General features: G+C 41.6%; 1 protein-coding gene across 1 annotated transcript in view; it reads left to right on the top strand.

The window, feature by feature from the left end:
* The window catches only part of THEMIS (thymocyte selection associated), a 77,185-nt gene that overhangs the window by 51,467 nt on the left and 6,584 nt on the right, over window positions 1–19,134 (top strand). The window contains exon 5 of the mRNA XM_072855826.1: window positions 15,690–15,843. Coding sequence (XP_072711927.1) covers window positions 15,690–15,843 — 154 coding nt within the window. The remainder of the gene's footprint in view (window positions 1–15,689; window positions 15,844–19,134) is intronic.

Below are 19,134 nucleotides of genomic sequence, written 5' to 3'. Positions count from 1 at the left end.
AAGTCTGCTAAAACCAGAGCATGGTGAAAACTCACTGGCTTCAAAGAACTCCACACTGTGAGTGTGGCTTCTTACTCCTCCCTGGGTCTAGCTCTCATTTGCATTGCAGGCTCTTTTAGCTATGCCAATGCAAAATGGGGCCAAAAAAGGAAGCCAGTTACTGTCACAGAGGGGTATGTTTCCCTGTTGCTAACGTGCTGGTTATAGAGGTGGCCAAATGGGCTAGGAGGAGTCAGAAGTTGCTGACCCAATAAATTCTGGCTCGGGAGGAGGCATCAGTGGTATCCTCAGGTTGCCTATGGCACAGCTTTTTAATTCACAGCATTTTATTTCCATTATTTCAGTCAAAAATGCAGAATTTGGGACTGTATGTCTTAAGAAATGAGTAGTGCTGAAGGGAAGGCTTCTGCTGGCAAGCAGGGTTGTGTCATCCACAAACTGTTGCTACCTCACAGATGCTCTCTAATGATCCATATGAAATTAATGAGAGATTTTAGTCCAACTCCAGGTAGATTAGAGACTTTTCTCCCAAGAGCCATTGTCACATGCAGTGTCGCCTGCTGTTGATCTTATTTGTTATCCAAGAAGCTGAAATAAGTGTTGGAGGGTTAGGCTAACCTGAGATCCGCATTATTTATATAAGCTTTCAAATGTCACCAGACACCCAGAAAACATAGATGGATTTGTTAGTTTTGAAGTTTTCTACACCTAAGTAAATAAAATACTATTAAACCACAAAATTAATGATAATGAGCTGTACCTTCTTCTTTTATTCTTGTTAACCTTCTCATAAATCCACAAAGAAGCAAATGATGCCAAGTTATTTTCCCTATTTATTATTTGAATTTTGGTAGCACCCACAATATGTTAAACCCTGACCTCATCTGTGGAAAAATACAGTTCCTTCCCTGAATACTTTTTGGTTTAAGATATACAGGGTTTGTGTATCTGATAGATTATTTGGCTACATTCTACCATTTCCTTAGTGCCAAAAATATGCTTTGCTGTAGAAAACATCGAGTCCAAGGTCCTGATCTTGCCAACTGTTAGGCTTATGCAATACCATGGTGAGATTTACCATTTGCCAAATGGGATTGCTCACCGTAGTAAACTCAAGTATGTATGAACATGTTGGCAGGGTCAAAGCCTCTAAGGCTCTGCTCCTGTAAACACTTACGCATGTGCAGAGCTGTACTCGCATGAGGATGCACACTGATTTTAATAGACTAATTTACTCCAGCTGATTAGATTTTTTTTTGCATTAATCTGTTTCTCACTGGGTCAAGAAGACAACAATAGCCAAAACCAGCCAAATGCTTTTGAGAATTTGTGTTACTTTCATTAAACTCTCAGCAAGCCATTTTTCAACCAGCTTGAAACAAGCACCAGCCACCTCATCTTTCTGCGACACGGCCGGGGTCATTTCAGGTTTGCCATTTTGTTTCAGCTCAGACAACTTCACTTCTGCCACATGCCTCTTTGTTTGCATGATCTACAGCAGTCCTGATCTGCTCATGGTAGCTGGCCAAAGGCACGACTGGGAGACAGCCCAGTCTCTCCGGCACTGGAACATTTTTGCATCTGCTCAATGCCGTGCCCCTCTTCAGCACCGTACTTCCACAATCTGTGTTTTTGGTGAAAGACACAGAAGAGAACAGCTCTGGAGAAAGAAATGTCTTCTCACAGCTGGCTGTGGTGAGTCTTTCTTCCCAAGCCACGTGTTTCTGGCTGGCTGTGCCGGGCAGTTTCCTGAGGCAGCAACGACTAACTCCTGCCATGTCAGCCAAGAGCCCAGCGTCCTCCTCTCCTGCCTCCCACCATTTTCCAAACCAGATGAAGGAAATGAGGGGAGGTTGGAGATCAGCAGTCATTTCAGCTGAGAAAAAAAGTCCTGCTGCTGCCAAAGCTGCCAGTTTGATCAGACACGCTCTCCTTTTTCCTCCTGGAGCCTAAGCATGAGAGCTGCGTTGGTAGATCTGGGAGACCAGCCTGCGACGCTGCTTACAAGCTCCTCTGCGATGTGGGGCATGAAAGCTCTACTAATAAGCTGACGTGTGACACATACCATTGAGGGGAGGTCTAGTCTGCATGTTTAAACTACTTGCTGTTGGTAAGAGTGAGAAAGTTGTCTTTCTTGTGCAGGTAATAGGACTACAAATATTGCCTCTCAAGACTGGCACAAGATTGATGTCATAATAATATCTTTTAAAACCTTCTGTGAGTTTGGTTGGGGTCATCTCAATTTCCATCTCCTGAGAAGAAAGCATTCACACCAGAAAAAAAGACCTGGCTGACCATCTGCATGTTGAGCACAAAGCCTCAGGAGAAGACAGCATTATATTTTTAAAGGTTGGCTGCTGAACTGAAAAGCAAATGAAGCTTGGCTCAAAGACTGAATGAGATCAAATTTTAGGCTGTAGAAATAAAACCTTTTCTAAATTCCCAAGGTAATTCAGTGGACTGACGAAACCAAAGCAGTCCTATGTGATCAAGCTCATGAGAGTTACACAGCTCTTTGTCCTCAGAGCAAACTGAAAAGTGCTTTCTTGTCAATAGTTTGAAGCATTGTCCACTAAGCAATTATTTATTTGCCCAAAGAATCTTCTATCTGGTGTATATCTGTGGCCATTGTGGCAAAGCCCTCTAAAGACGTATGTGGTTGCCCTGACATCTCAGAATTTAACAGCTGTGTCGGTGCCTTGACACGGAACACAACAGGACTATCCATGCCAACAGCTGTTTAATGCATTGGTCAGCTGCAACGGTGCTTAAAAACCCACCAATGTGGATGTATTCTGGGGCTTTGTAAATGTAGTATGGGAATTATTTACTTCATTATTTTGGTTAGAAAATGCAGATACTTATCATTTAGAATATCATCTGCACATAGGGTCTTCCAGAAAAATATTAAACAAGTGGTTTAAAAGGCCTGGTTTAGTACATTGAAACTATATGCAAAGTTCAGACAATATTTCATGAAGCTGGACATATTATGAACACAAATGAATGTGAACTGGGGAGAAGGAACATCCACTTTCAGGGCTGCGTAATCATTAGTGTCATCTGCAGAATGGCGGAACTAACAACCGAGGTTTTATCGGGGTATCATTAGTTTTTAAGACATATGCATACTTAACATGGCTGAAATGTCATGCTCTCCTTTTGAGCTACTACACTCAATGAACAGATGTGAGAAAAAACCTTCAGTGAGATTAATGAAATTCCAATTCTCCTATTTTTAACCCAAGCATGCCAACCATTATTATAGCTGAAGTGTCATTCTGTAATGAAGAAATTGTCCCATACCAGAAAGAGACAAGCAGTGAAAGGAGACCTATTTGTCAAGCATGCTGTCTGACTGAGAATAAAATCTGCCTTAAAGGTCTAAAAATTACCAAAATATTTAAATACCTTAAAAGATTTTATCACAGACATTTCTGTGTCCAACAAAAATAAACCACCGGTGTTGGCTCCTGTAAAAGCATGATTCTGTTAATTATACTTGCAAAGCATCAATATTTACGTAATGGACTGTTAACATCCAATCTACCATAGCTGTGGTAAGAACGTTGTCACTGGTAGGTGGACTACAAAGAAACTGTCTGCTCAAGACAGGTGACTGGGAACATGACTGCGCATGTAAAACAGGCAGTGGCAACCAGTTTGCTGAAATCTGTTTGATTTGAACACAGTTTTGTCAGCTTCATCATCAGTGCCAGGGGAGCTCACCAGGAGACAAGGTGGGTCCTGATAATGCAATGCACTGAGAACATAAGCAAGAGATTGCCCCAGGGACTGAGAAAGAAAGAGATCTTTCGGTCCTTCCTGTAAGCTTGAAGACTGATATTCCCCAAAGACTGTGTGAGAACATTAATAAGATCATCAAATACAGACCTTATATTCACCATGTGATTCACCCAGGCCTTTTGTCTCAACTGGAAGTACTTGCCTGCCCTGTATGATACATCCAAAAGATCAGAGCAATAAAGACAAATTGCTTATACCTTCAGGTTTGTCTTAACTTCCTTGGTGGTCTGTAGGAGCTGACCTGTTTCAACTGACCAGTCAGGGGTACCCTCTCATGTCTCACCACTGGGCATGCTATCCTGAGCCAGGCCGTCTTGAAAAATCAAGTGATCCAGGCTGAAGACTGGCTACAGCTCAAAACTGCTCAGAGGATTTGTTACCTGCTTGCAACGGATTGTGCTGTTACTGATCCCCTCCAAACTCCTGCAGAGGGAGTTTGAACTGAGGTTTAGCAGTAGCCATGAAGGCCCAAGGAGGCATTACCCAACATTCATGATGGGATGCTTCCATACCACGGTTCTGATAGCTTCCCTAAGAGCTTAAACCATAGGTCCCTGATCCTCTTCCAGAACAATAATGCAATGGCTTGGAGTAACAGGCTAAAAAGTGACAACACACCAGCGACTGGCTTTAGCCAGTCCACCTAAGTTGCTGGCGTGTGTCCTCACAGACCTGCTGAAGAGACCTTGTTGGCTCTGAAAACCCGTGTTGGCAGTCCCTCACAGCGAACACAGCCTTCACTTTTCACCACAAGCTGGAGGAGGGAGTGTGGCATATCTGACAAGACTCCATGTTGTTTCCTTGTTAGGCGTGCTGTTTACTGATCATACGATACAAATATGTAGCATTTGCAAGGGATGGAGGGAGGAGGAGGTGGTGAACAGTCTAGAGGTCCATTTTCCACTCCCTTTCTGAACTGCTCAATTCCAAACATGGAATAGTATGTGTGTTTGGTTTACACAAGAGCATTCACGTTCACAAAAATAATATGTGATTTATTTCCCAGTTGAAATAACTTTGAGGAATTGTGTAAAAGAAAAAACTTCTCTTTCCTAACTGACTTCCTCTTTCTTCTCTCCCATATACAGTTTTTCCATTGTTTTATGTGTTTTGTAGTTGTGAAATAATTTTAGATTTAGATTGTGCTTAATCCTTTCTCATCTGATTTAGCTCCAGTTTCAGTGTGAAAGCCAGTATAATTTTAAGATGCAATACTGGGAGAATTTACCTGTATTTTACTTTAGCTATAACTTAAGCTATAGTTCTGCAGTATAGATGGTGGGTACGTTTTTATGCTCATCTTTTTAACAGTATCCTAAATAAACAGAATACATTGAAAATTAGTAACTACCGTCTCCAGAATAGTTACTTTAGGAGCAACAGAAATGACTGTAAGGATACCATCACAGTCACCGCAAGGGAAGAAAACACATAATTGCCACGTAACTACCGGGAAGAAGATATTAGGAGGCAAAGCACAGTGGTGCTGTGTTGGAAGAAGCCTGTGGTATGGCACATCCATCTGTGTCCTATGAACTAACCCATTATGCATTAATATGAACATGTGCGTTACAGGCCTTGACTTCCACAATACAATGTAAAATGACCTTCTTCTGCTATTCAACATTTCTTAGTGTACCAGCGAAGTACCACCATCACTGTTTTCCACGCTGCTTACTAGGATGACTTTCCAGTTGTTTGTCTGCAAGCCAATTTTTAACACTAATCCAAGAAACAACAGGTTGGGATTTGTGCAGATCCTCTCTTCTCACCTGTCTCTTTTTGAATGGGCTTAAAAGGCCTTATAAATGCCACAGAGGCATAGCTCCGAAGACCACTGGAGTGCCAAGTCTGTCCTACAAACCCAGCTCTCTGGAGATAACCTAGAAATGGAGTGGATATAACAAAAGCACTGGAAAACAGTTATGAGCAGAAGAGGACATTTAATTCTCATCCTCACACCTTGGTATTGAAGCAGCTCAGGATCTGAATCTACAGCCTGGCTCTGAAGTGGGCTGGTGACCAGAACCTGCCATTTGCCATGGAGATAACCTGGGGAGAGCTCTCAGACCTCCCGTAGCTCCAGCCAGCTCCAGTGCCCAGGAGGGAAGGTGGTTCAGGGAGGGGGGCGGGAGGCAAAAGTGGGCACATTTATTACACAGTTTCATTTTGATACCGGGGAGCAAATGCTCTTGCAAGCCTTCCCTCCCCTTACTTTTTGTTCCCCGCACTGAATTGAGGAAATTCAAAATCTAAAATGCCAACAGACAGAAACAGACCAAAAAGTTCCCTTTTAATAGTTTTTATAAGTACTTGTAATTAGAAGTGAATCTTTTCTGGGGGGTAGGCACTTCACAATTTGCCAGAAGTTCCAGGATGTGAATGTCCTTTCTGATGGGGAAGAATCCAGCTCCTCCCCAGGACATTTTTCAGTATTGACAACAAACCAAAACTCCCTGTGACTTGGCCAGGTTTGCTAACCACCGGTGTGCAGTTTAACACAGCTGCGAGTTAATTCAGTGTCAGAGCTTTGAAATTATGTGAGAGAATAAAGACCAAAGAGGGAAGTGAAAAATGGGGCAGAACAGTTTATTTCTGCCAAAACAGACTAGCTTCTAGTGGGCAAGCTGAAATATTTATATATTCATACCTCTGTGAACATTTATATGTGTATACGTGTGTAAGAAGGCAAAATTCTTGAAGGGATTCAAATGTTGCAGAAATACCTGTTAGAACAGGAATGTATTTTACTAATAAAATAACCCATTTTTCCTTTCACTCCTGCTGTTACACTCCCCACTGCGGCCTGCAAACCAGATGATTTTGAAAAACCAGAAGCCTGATGCTGAATTCAGCCATGACTGAGTAAATCCCAAATAATGCTTCTGAACTGCAGGGAGTGACTCCAGATTTACACCCAGTTTCTGAGATCTGAATCCGGTCCGGAAGTATTTAATTCCTACCAACGCGGTGTCCTGCTGCTTTCCTGAGGCTGCTGTCTGCCACGCACAGCCTTTTCTGTCATGCAGTAAGAGGAAGCACAGTGTGAGCTCTGCAGCTGGACTTGCAGACTCATGCTAGGAAGGGCAGCACAGCAGTAAGAACTTGAAAACAATTTATTTTAAAAATCTTGCCCCCCCCACCCCTCCCCACTCTCTGCAGGGCCACAATTAGAGGAAATGAGGCAGGATACATTCAGACCAAGGGGAGCCAGAACAAGGCTGGAAGTGGATCAGGAGTTCAAGGAGGGACTGGACAAATATTTGGAAGAGACACCCTTTGAGAGTTACTGATAGACAAACCACGTCAAACTCAGGAAATTCCCTGAGCTGAAAATAGTAAGAGGCTGAGAGCATATCTGAAGGTAGCAGATCACCGTGCTCTGTCCTTACTCTTCCTTGGTGTCTGCTTAGGGCAACAGCAAAGAAACTCAGTGAGACGTATTTTGCCCTGAACCAGTGTGGCTGTTATTTCATTTTTTAGCAGCAGAGAAGATCTGAGGACAGAGGGAGAGACAGCTGGGGGAACGGTGCAGCAAGGGGTGCCTCATTTGAGATTCTGTGTCAGGAGTTACAGGAAATTTCGTTCTTCTTTTCATTTGGTTTCAGTTCAAATTTTCCCCACACTAAACTGCACTTATGTTCGCTTCAGCTTCAGCATTCAGATTTCATTCTGCTGAGTAGATTCCATCTGCAGTTTGGCAAACCTGCAGATAATTAGCTCTCCCTTGTAATTAAATTTCCAGTTAATGTCCCATTAAGATAAATGAGAAGAATTCACATCTTCTGCTTAAGTGGTAATTTCACAAAATACAACATTTCATAGTCTTTGAACAAACAAGCACTTCCATTTGCCGAGGTGAGATGTATTTGTAATACAGAAGCAGACCTTAATAATTTACATCTTTAGAACACTTTTTTTTCTCCCAAGAACTTCAGTGCTTAGTAGGGGAGTAGCCCAGGAGAAGAGCAAAGCCTGCCTTGGGGTTAAGGCATCGAACAATGGGGTCCTCTTGTCGGTTCAGTTCACGGTTGCCTTATCATGCCATGAGTGCCATGGAAACCAGGATTTTCACAGGTGGCTACTAACTGCGTTTCATTGCCCAACCTGAGACAGCCCAGGCCTAATTTCTGTAGCTGAGCGCTCACAAGCGTGGCTGCAATCGCTGGGCAGGGTGGGCAGGCAGTGCCGCGGGCAGCGAAGGCAGGGTGAAGAGTCAGGGTGTATGGAAAGGTGACAGCTGAGGGGACCTCACCGGTTCCTACCCACTTTTTGAAGCTATGTGGCACATAGCTTCACAGCACATTTCAATTTGCCAGCATGTAAAATGCAGAAAACAATAATTACCTTTCACTGCCCAGTGTGCTGAATAAAGAAAGTGCTATTTAAGACTAAGTACTCAGAAAAAAAACCAGCCTTAAGATAAAGACATATCTGCAAAAATAAATGGAATGCTAACATCATATACATTACCGTAAAGATGAAAAAACTGTTCTCTGCTCTGAGGCTCTGGGGAACAAGCATTCCCCCCTTTTTGTATTTAGCAGGGAGAGGAGAGGGAGGAGATGGAGCCGTGAGGGCATTATGCACTTCTGTATTTTGCATTTGAACTATTGCTAAAAAAGATTTTAAAATACCCTTTTTGATTTGTAACACTAATAGCTGAAGGTGTCAGCCTGGTGATTTTGTGCTGGCTAATACAGCATTGTTTTGTCCCAGACCACTCAAGGGTGCCCAACATCATTTTCTGTTCTCTTTTGCTTGTGTACAGACAGAGCAGGAGAAAAATGTCTGGGAAAAGAGGCTGACAGCTCTAGTTACACATTGACATAAAAGACCCTTTGGTAGCAAAGCTTCATTTTAAGTCTCTTGAGACGTACTCTGTACTATTCTGGGACACATTTTGGAAAATAAAAAGATCTCATTCAACAATAAATGATTAAATGAGTACTGTGAGCAGTGAATGAGTACATGAAAGTCATTGGATGAGAAACAAAAAGCTTGGGGGTCTGAATTTCTGGAGCAAGCAAAGACTTTTAGCAGAATGTAACAGCAGTACACTCTTGCATGGTTTTTCTTGATAACATAATGCAACTTGTTTTGTCTCAATCAGCTGTAGAATATTTACCTGAACTGTGGGAACTGTCAGTGAAGAGTGGCAGTATTTAATTACCTCCTCAAAGCCCTCATGAAATTTCCTTGCAAAGCGTGTGCCGTGCACATACAACAGCCCTTCTTTAAAGGTCATCCTGTTGGCAGGATCCCTCCCCCCCCCCCCCGCTTGCTACTCCCCCCAAATTATTAAACCTCAGCCTGGTTAATTATCAGATTTTAACATTTCACCGCATACCGTTGCCCCAAGAAATCACCAAACCTGATCAAGAATATTTGCCCTCTGCCTAGTCCCAGACGCAACTGCGAAATTCGCTGTGCTCGTGGTTTCACACGGGGTGAAGGGGGTGGACGAGAAGGAGAAACCCGTGTCCGCGGAGGGCCGGCAGGCCGCTCCGCCCTGCCGCGCTGCCCCTGCAGCCCGAGCCCCCACACCCGCCTTTCCCGCGGGAAGGCTCGGCGGAGCGGCGGGATACGGCGGGAAATAGCGCCACCTAGCGGTGCCCGGCGCCCCGCCCGCCGCCGGCGCCCGCCCCGCCGGGCGCAACCCGCCCACCCCGCAGCCCCCGGAAGAGAACGGCCTGCGCTGCGCCGGCGGAGCTGTCCCTCCCTGCGCCGTCGGTTCTTTTTCGGGCAGTACGTCGTCGGAATAGACAGGTGGCTTTCCGGTCAGTCGGTCGTCGAGCCCACAGATAAACTGCCTGCCGGGCGAAGCTCCGAATGGTGCACGTGCCGTTGATTTCTCCAAGACCACTCGGTTTGAGAGGTTACTTGCTTTTGTCTTTGTAGGAAGGGATGTAGCTAGAGCTCGACTTTCTGCTCCATTTTGGTTTTTAAATCCAGATGTTCTTATTCAAGCTCTGAGCAAGGATTAACTAATTCTGACCCTGCTGTTAGGCAAATACCGCTTTTTAAATACCTTGTTTGAACCTTAAGAATGAGCCGACAGTGGCGTCTGCCTGCAGTCGGTCATGACTTTATGACGTAGCCTCCCCCTTTTTAATCCTTGGGAAAACCCAGGCTACTGACAGTGAAGGTCAAATTAATTGTGATACTGTAGGCATGTACAGAAAGTACGTTGTGAGGGAGAAACCTGTTAAGAGCTTGAACCCTGATCAAAAAAAGTTAATTTGATCAGATGTTTCATGTCCCTTTTAGGCAGAGAAGAACTCACAAACTAATGTAATTTTGTTCCTGTCTTTGAAATGATATAACCTTGACCCCTTCTTTGGCAAAAATAGTTCATCTGTAGTTTATAGTACCTTATGAGTTCTGCAGGCAAATAATAATTCTCCAAAGTGCTCCCATCCTGTATGTTAATGAGGCTAAATGAGGAGCCTCTTTATTGCCCATGGCCTTTCTGAAGCATCTTCTAACTAGCTCTTCTCCTTTTCCACACTCCAATGGACTGTGGAAAATGAAGGCTTGATATCATGTACTGGAATCAGTGCAATGGGGAAGACTGTTAAAATTCTTCACTACAAAATCATAGACCCTTGTCAGTACCCTTAGCTGTGGGTACACTGTGCCCTTGCAAAAATTACCTTGATGCGCAAGATAAGTGGGCTTGCCAGTAGATCATGCAAGAAGGCTACCTTGGGATACAAATGAGTAATAATCTAAAGGTAATTATTTCCTTTCAAGTGGAATAAATCAGTCCTAACTGTCTGCCATAATAATGCAAATTTCCTGAGAGGTGTCAGCAGTTTCCATGTGTGTACTCCCATTATTTGAATTTGTGTTTCCCATCCATTAGGTGGAAGTACCCATTCCTACTTCTAGTCATACAGTGGGTGAAATTTTATTTTGACTAACATTGGTGTAAATCTGACTGATGTGGTTACTCCAGAATGTAGTTACTCCAGCTTACACTCTTGCAAACCAGAAAATAATTCAGATCTGCGTTTCAAGATGGTCTAAGGCTCTGGTTGTGATAGCACTTACCCTGGTTCTGTATTGATACAATATGGTAGTCAAAGCCTGTGATTCTTCTCTGATTCACTGCAGTTCCAAACTGTCCTTGCAGAAAGTCATGCAGATATAATGAAGGTTGGAGCAAAATGATATAGGTGTTGTCATTCTGTAGGTTGCTCTGAAACTCATGAAGTCTTCTCTATAAATCAGCAACTATGAATACCCCGGCTCACTTAGACTGATAGGTCTCTCTCTACCACCCTCCCATAATTTCCTGAAAATATTATCCAAAATACTAAAAGCTAAAGCTTCGTTCAGCCTGGTTTGGCCTTCCCCATGAATACAGTGCTGTGTGACTCTCTTACAGAATCTTCATTTGTAGGTTGTGGGGATAAATTGTCTTTTTTGTCTGGAAACAGTGAAATGTGTGTCAACTGCAAAATCATTCATCACACTTTCATTCTACATATACAACTTTTTTTCTGGTGGAAAGGTGCATGCAGCAGTTAAGCATTTTACAGATAAATATACCCATGCAGTATATGCCAAAGCACAGATATATATCTAGAGCTTTGGCTTGAGTTTCTGAAGGCAGCAGAGAGTGCCACTCCAAGCTGTCTTTAAAGACTGCAGTAAAAGGTTTATGATCTGTATCTACTAGCATGGGTGACTCATAATAAATGTACTCCAAAGGTCCAGCACTGATTGCTCCAACAAATGAGTACTCCTCTTCACTGGAGTAATTTGTAATCATATAACAGCTTGACTTTCTGTCTGGAAAAGCATAGTTTTGTCAGATTGCTTTATGCCACTACATCTCTCACAGCGTTTTCAGAGACTATGACAGCTGTTGGTTTCATATTTACTCCCACATTTTTCTGTACTTTAAACAAATGTTGTTTCTCCTTCTTTACTCTGAATGTTCTAGATGCTGTTGAGGCTTTCTTTCCTTCAAAAAAAAAAAAAAGAAGAAAAGCAATCAAAACAGTAATGTGTATTATGAACACATGTATTATTTTCTTTTTTTGTAAACAGATTTAACAGCCTTTTTTTTTTTCTTACTTGCTTTAAGCACTTCTCTTTCTGCTATTCTATCTCAAAGGTTACACTAGTTTTGCTGGGCCCCTCCAAAGTTGTAGTTTTTTTTTTTTAAATTGTAAGAACTCCTGTGCTATTTTCTTGGCTTACTGAGTAGTTGTGACCAAATACTGCTGTCTGAAGTATGTGTGGTATATGGACTGCCTTTAGTAGTTTTGGATTGTATCTTGCAAAGAAGCAGGAATTTCAGGAGCTGGTGCATCATGGATTACAATTTGGCTCCTGTAAAAGGAAAGATTAAATAGACTAGAAACTCTTCAGCCTGAAGAAGAGGTGACTCAGGAAAAAGAGTAAAAACCTGAATGCAGGGAGAAAATAAATAGAGAGGGATTACAGCAGCAGCATGAAATTATGAGACAGGACAGTAAAAAAAAAACAACCCAAAGGAAATTTTACACAGTGCAGAAGTAAACCCTGGAACTCATTGCCACGTGGTGTTGATATCAGCAATGTAAATGAGTTCAAAAAGCAATGAAAGAAATATTCACAGGGAGACAACTGTTAATAGCCCAAATTTTTTAAGTCAGAGGAGAATGCACCTTGGGGCTGTGAGAAGGGAATGCTAGCATATGCTTAAATTGCAGGGAAAATTGGCATTTCTGGAACAGGTTTTGTGTGACTGGGGCTGTAGATAGGCAAAAGTGTTACTATTTGTGGAGTGCCGTTTGTAAGAATAAGAACTGCTGTCAGTTTTCACTGCTTCTGGCACAGGCAAGCAGAGGGAAGCCTTGCTTGTCGAAGTGAGCTCATGCACAGGTGCACACCAATGCAGTGCTTTAAGCCCTTCAGGTAATCAAGGGAAATTAATTCAAACCGTTCGCTCTGAAACTCAGTTTGGTGCTGCAGTGTTTTCAGTTCATGCATCTTAGATAAACTCTGCACTCACAACTTCTGCAGGATGCTGAAACTTCTGTTCTTACTAAAGTCATGTGTCTCCAGCCCTTTAGTTCTCACCTTAGCTCTCACCCTTGTTTGTATCCTATTTGATATAACACCTCCTATTTCCTGAGAGGGGCTGCACAGTCTTACGCTACCTTACCTTTATGGCTTTGTGCTTTGTCTTCCGAGTTATTTCTGGACAATGAGCAAACCTAGAGATGTAATGGGCAATGCTTAGCCATTAGGGTAAAATTTTTAGTTCACACACCTGTAGCTGTTGGTTGGATTTTTCCAAATGCTGAGATTCGGGATTTCCTCACGAGTAGGCTGTTATAACAAATGACTGTGATTCAGATCATGAGTTTTTAACTGAATTATGTTTCTTCTGGCAGTAACAGTACGGAAAACCATGGCTGACTTCTTTAAATTAGTGGAACAACGACTCCACATAGATGGAAACTCTGTGCTGTTAAGCCTGCCTAGTATTTGAAAGACAACTGTAAGACTTCACTCTTGTATAGTTTAAAAAAGCATCTTATCTCTGTTGGTCTCTAGTATAATTGTTATCTATAGTGCTAGGAAGAATGTTAAAGTGATATCAGATTTCAGCATATAGTGAAGTGACAATCCAGTTTGTGTAATCCTGTTTGCTTTTAAATGTTTGAGCTCTGCATATTTTAATTTGTTTGCAGGGTGCCCTGGGTAACCATTGTATCACAGTATGTGGTTTTGCTGGTGACTGATAAGATTAGCACAGACTTCAGTTACATTCTTCTTAATGAGGGGATCTTTCTGTTTTGATACCAAGGCTCATTTTTAGTTAGTTAAGTCAATGCAAAATAAATAATCTGAACATACTCATTCATGATATTGATTGCTAGGATTAACATGTTAAATAAGGAGCTGACTAGAAAATAAGAGAATTCATTATTTAAAAAAAATTTTTTTTTAATGTCTACTATTTAAATTAAGATTCCCTAGTTACCTGAAAGCTGATTTTTAAGTGATAGCTTTCTGTGTGCTAAGTATGCCAAATAACTTGAACACAGGAAGAATTTGCCTATGAATGGTAATGTTTCCCTGCCCTTCTCAAGACCTTTCATTTGTAATAAACAGATATGACTGATACTGAGGATAGGACAAGTTTAGTGACAGCTTTGAAAAATCGTTATTTAAGCGAGCAGAAGATGGACATTTCTCAATAACTACCTGCAAAGTGTGTGTTCATATTGCCGGGCCACACTGGCAACAAACAGGCGGTGCATATAGGCATGTTTAGGTGCAGATGATCAGAAAAGAACTGGAGATCAAAGAAAGGCCACGCTCTGTTGGTGAAAGAAAGACAAAGGTCCTGTAACCTCAGTGAAGCTATTCCACAGTACACCAGCCAAGCATCGTCCTAGTTTGAACGGTGTCTTTTCCATTGGGTTATTTTAATTCTCTGCTGTGAAGAACTTCTTCTGACATTTCTGTCCTCTTTGCAAAATATTTCTCAGCTGTATTTTTTTTGTACAAATCCCTGAGGTTTTTGTGAACTACTTCGCTGCTTAAAGCTTTGCTTGACCTCAGAAGCTCTTTTGCAATCAAGGAGAGCACTAGCCAGCATTGTACAGACTGTACTGCACAAACTTGCATTGAATACTGCAACTCAGTCAACCCCTGCAGATCGAGCTTGCAGTGTTATTTTAGAAAATGGAGAAAACTACCGTAGATTCCTCTAACTGAAAAATGAGGGTCTTCCACTTCTGTCTCATCGTGGCCCACCCACTGAGGAAAATTGTCCATATGTTTTACAGATTTCATCCTCATCTGTTCTTCTTAATATACTCTCTCAAATTTTCTATTTCAGTTACCAGTGACTTTCTCGTCAGTAGCTGATGTCTTTTTTCAAAAGGGGCAGATTGTCATAAAATGTAGGCTTGTGTTGTGCTTTCGCAAATTGTGGGTTGATTCTGAAAAGATCAGACACTATTACTGTGTACCTACTGTCAGTTTTACCAACATGACCTCTCTCTGAATAGGATGGGCTTTTTCATTGCTGAGGAAAATCTACATTTGATTTTGAATGGAAAATCCATACTGATTATTTTTTAAAATATATACTCTCTGGTACAATGATTGCAATTGGACTGTACCTACACTGCAGCTACTGTATAGCTTCACTGAAGATATACTTTTTGACGCTTTTAATTGACTCTTATTTACACAGATGAAAAATATGTATTTGACTGAAAGTATTTATGACATAAATACCTCAGAATTAAAAAAAAACAAAACAGAATTATGAAAATGTATGTATCAAGCCTGAACTTCAAGGGGTGCAAGTACTGCAGCCATATAACTTACTTTCTGCAATGTAATAACACTATAATTAATTACTCCATAATTGCCTGTTCCTATCTTCTAACTATACCCACTATGCTATGAATGCTACTGGATAAATGTAATTGAAATGTCAGACTTTATATGAATTTGTGATGTAATATGTAACAGAACTCATTAAATGAACGATCGATACAATAAAAGTAGTTAATCAGAAAGAAATCTGTATCAACCAAAAGGGATACATAAATCTCCCTCCCTGTGTTTGCATGACTCCATACACCCAAAAAAGAACAGAAAGACTGGAGATATGTTTTAAAGGTAATTTCTTCACCTAGAGTGCTTTCTGGTCATGTTATTTTGTGATGTACGTGCCTCAAAGACCAGCATTATGGTAAATGTGATTGATGATTTACTTTGACAAACAGGAGATTTGTGGTTAAAATTCACAGAAGTAACCCAAAGAATGTTACTCTTACGTGTCACATCTCTGCAAGCATCCAGTTTGGAGTAACAATTTACATGTAAAGTCAATGTGCTCTTCTATGTAATTTCAGAACTTCTGTGTAGACACCACCAAGAAATTGTGCTCAAAACAAGCTGCCGATGTTTCGGAATTACCAGTTAGTTGCCAAAATGATTTGGTGCATCGTGAAAATGAGAAGGACATGACTGGGAAAGCTACATTAGTGGAAACCAGTGTCATTAAAGGTCAGTTAAGCTTTATGATTTGCATTATTAATATAACAAAGCTTAACCCCTGCCCTGATAAATAATTTACATACAGGATTATCTTGCGTGATTTCACTTGGAATCTGTGGCTTAGTCAAAAGAGATGAAAAGTGAACATTTCTGTTCTTCCTCCATAAATGCCATAAGGCAAATTCATCTGAGCTCTCAACAGCAGCATGGTATTAAACTCTGTTTGACATTGCAGCATGAATATTCAGTAGCTTTTAGGAACAGACACATGGAAAAGTTTCACTTTCCTTTTGCTTTAGGATGGTGCTTACACATCATCTGTTATAAAAAACGCTGATTCCAACAGGTATTAAAGACAAGCAAGCAATTTGCATTAAAGATATGAAGATGTCTTCAACTCACATTTTTGTATTTAGAAGAAAAAAATAATATTGAGCAAATTACTTGACTGATAATTGTTTTTAAAGTTACCATTTCCTTGGATTTCCCAAGCATTTTTGGTAGCTGGTTAGTTTTTCTACTTATCTTTCAAGTTTTTTCCTTTTTCAGAAAGGAAACATATTGAAGTTGAGAAGCTAGATGATAAGAGGACAAATCCAAAAGACTTTGCAGTGAATATAAAAAATTCAATTGATTTCATTAATCTGTCAGTCACAGGTTATATCTGAAATATTAACACATCACATTAATTACAACACTGGAACATTTGGAAGACTAAAGCACAAATACTCGTTCTCACAGCATTTGTTAACTGATAATTGATATCAATATAAGAACTTCCCATTAAGTTTCTCTTTATTGTCTTGTCATTCAGTATGTGAGACTCCTAAAAAGGACTACCTATTTGAAACTACGCATATTGAAACTTCCAAATGCAACATAAACAACTTTTATAGTGAAGAATTACTGTGGTGTGTTGAATATTCACTAATCCTTATTGCTGTGGAAGTTGATTATTTGGGGATTGGTTTTTGAAAGGCATTTTGGTATCTGGCTGCTTTGAAGGATAATCCCAAATTTGTTATTTTGTGGCTTTGAAAAATCTCCCTGCAGGCTCCATTTTGTCACTGCTTAATGATTTGATTAGATTTTATAGGGGTAAATGGTGAAGCTTCCATATTGGCAGCTACAAAGGACGGTATCCTCTGTTTAAACCCCAGAAAAAAATGAATACCAAGATGGGTTAATGTTGTACTCCTTTGTGCCAAGGGAACTACCTGCAAATCACTGGTGCTTGACTTTGAAAACCACTGTCCGTGCTACAGGGATCAGTTGGATCACTTGCATGGGTTAGTCCCTGTGGGGTGAGGCAGGCGTGGGAAGCAGGGGGGATGCACCTGAAGAAAACATGACCAAAGCATCTTTACTGAAGTAAGCCAGGCTTAAAGTTTATGCTGAGGACTGGCTTATTCACAAGCACGGGAGTCAATGCTCATGTGGGTGCTTTACTTGATGGGTTTAGACTCCTCACAGACAGGCAAAGCCACACAGGCTGAAGTCACATAATGGCTTTACAGTCAAGATTTTTCAAAGATTTTTCTCAATGCAGCCACTCAGTTTGTGCAGTGAGAAGCAGTGTTGTATAGTCACTTCCTGTGCCTCTTACAGGAACTCTGCAGTAGTTTCTAAACTGAGATCCCTTGGCTGAGAAAAGAAGTTTGGAGCTACCGTCACTAAGGCTTAGGCTGAATAACAGGATTGGGAGGTGGCCAGGTCTTTCCATTTTTATATTGGAACCATCTTCCTACTGTGACAGTATTTGTTACCGCTTGTGTTTCTTTTGTCACTGGGCACCACTGAGAAGAGTCTGGGTCCATCTTCTTCACATCTTCCCATCAGACGTTTGTACCCAGTGATAAGATCCTCTCTGAGCCTTCTCTTTACCAGGCTGAACAGTCCCAGCCCTCTCAGCCTCCCCTTCTATTTCAGATGCTTTAGTCCCTTAATCATCTTCATGGCCCTTTGCTGGACTCATCCCGAATGTCCATGTCCCATGTCCCTCTTGTACTGGGGAGCCCAGACCTGGACACAGAACTCCAGGTGTGCTCTCACCAGTGCTGAGCAGAGGGGTAAGGATCTCTGCTGGCACCACCTTGCCTAATGTAGCCCAGGAGGTTGTTGGACTGCTTTGCCACAAGGACACATTGCTGGCTCATGGTCAGCTTGTCTACCAGGACCCCCATGTTTTTCTCTGCAAACCTGCTTTCCATCCAGTCAGCCCCAGCCTGTACTGGCGCATGGGGTTATTCTTCCCCAGGTGCAGGACCTTGCATTTTCCTTCACTGAACTTCATGAGATTCCTCTCTGTCCAGTTTTCCATCCTGACCAGGTCCCTCTGAATAGCAGCACAACCATCTCAGCCACTCCTCCCAGTTTTGTACCATCTGCAGACTTACTGAGGGTACACTCTGTCCCATCATCCATGTCATTAATGAATCACAGTGTCTGTAGCAGACACCCACAACAACATTGCCCATGTTGGTTTTGTCTGCTAATCCTGACCCAGAAGCTCTCAGCAGGCTCTTCACCTGTCCCTAGGCAGAGGGCTGCCTCTGTTAGCCATGCTACCAGCAAAGTTTCTGCCTTCTCCTTCATGCTGCTCACTCTTCTTGTTAGCTCATGCAGTTTGCAGTTTTGGACACTAGAAAACAGACTTGGGCTTTTTGCAAATGTTCTTGATTTGGACCTTCTACTGAACAAGTTTTAGCACCGTAGTGAAACAAGGCAGTGTTGCTGACTGTCTCATCTGCCCCAGTTGGAGTCTGCCTGCCTTCTCTCTATTCATTCTGGGCCAGTAGCATTAGTCTTTTGTCCATCCCATTGACCTTTATTTATATATCCTTGATAAACCTTTTTCAGAATCTCCAAGAGCACTTGATTTTTTATTTACTGTTTTTCACATTGTAGCACAAGTCTATTTTTCTTAGCCAATTCTTCATTTGTTTTTAATTCTGAAACACTCAAATTGAGAAGAAGGCTTTTCCTAGGGACTTTTTCAAGTTTTAAATTATCTTCTCTTAGTTGTTCTTGCTCTATTTCCTTTGGCCTTCATTCCATTAAAATCCCAACCTTTGTTGTGGTATCCCTTCTGTGAAAGCAGAGTTTTCTTATCTGCTGGCTGTGACCCACGCATCGATCATAACGGTAGATTACTGACTTATTTCTTCCTGCTTCCAGTACATGCATTTCTTTTAAACTTTAGGTATCAGTCAGGTTCATTTTTTTCCTACCTATTTCCCTGAGTTTATGGCTGGAGACCTGTGCTTTACAAGTAACCCTAGGTGCATGGCCAAGGGTATT

This window comes from Ciconia boyciana, chromosome 3 (genome assembly GCF_034638445.1).
Source record: "Ciconia boyciana chromosome 3, ASM3463844v1, whole genome shotgun sequence".
NCBI classification, from domain to species: Eukaryota; Metazoa; Chordata; class Aves; order Ciconiiformes; family Ciconiidae; genus Ciconia; species Ciconia boyciana.
Note: the sequence above shows the minus strand (reverse complement) of the source record. Positions and strands in the feature narration are given on the sequence as shown.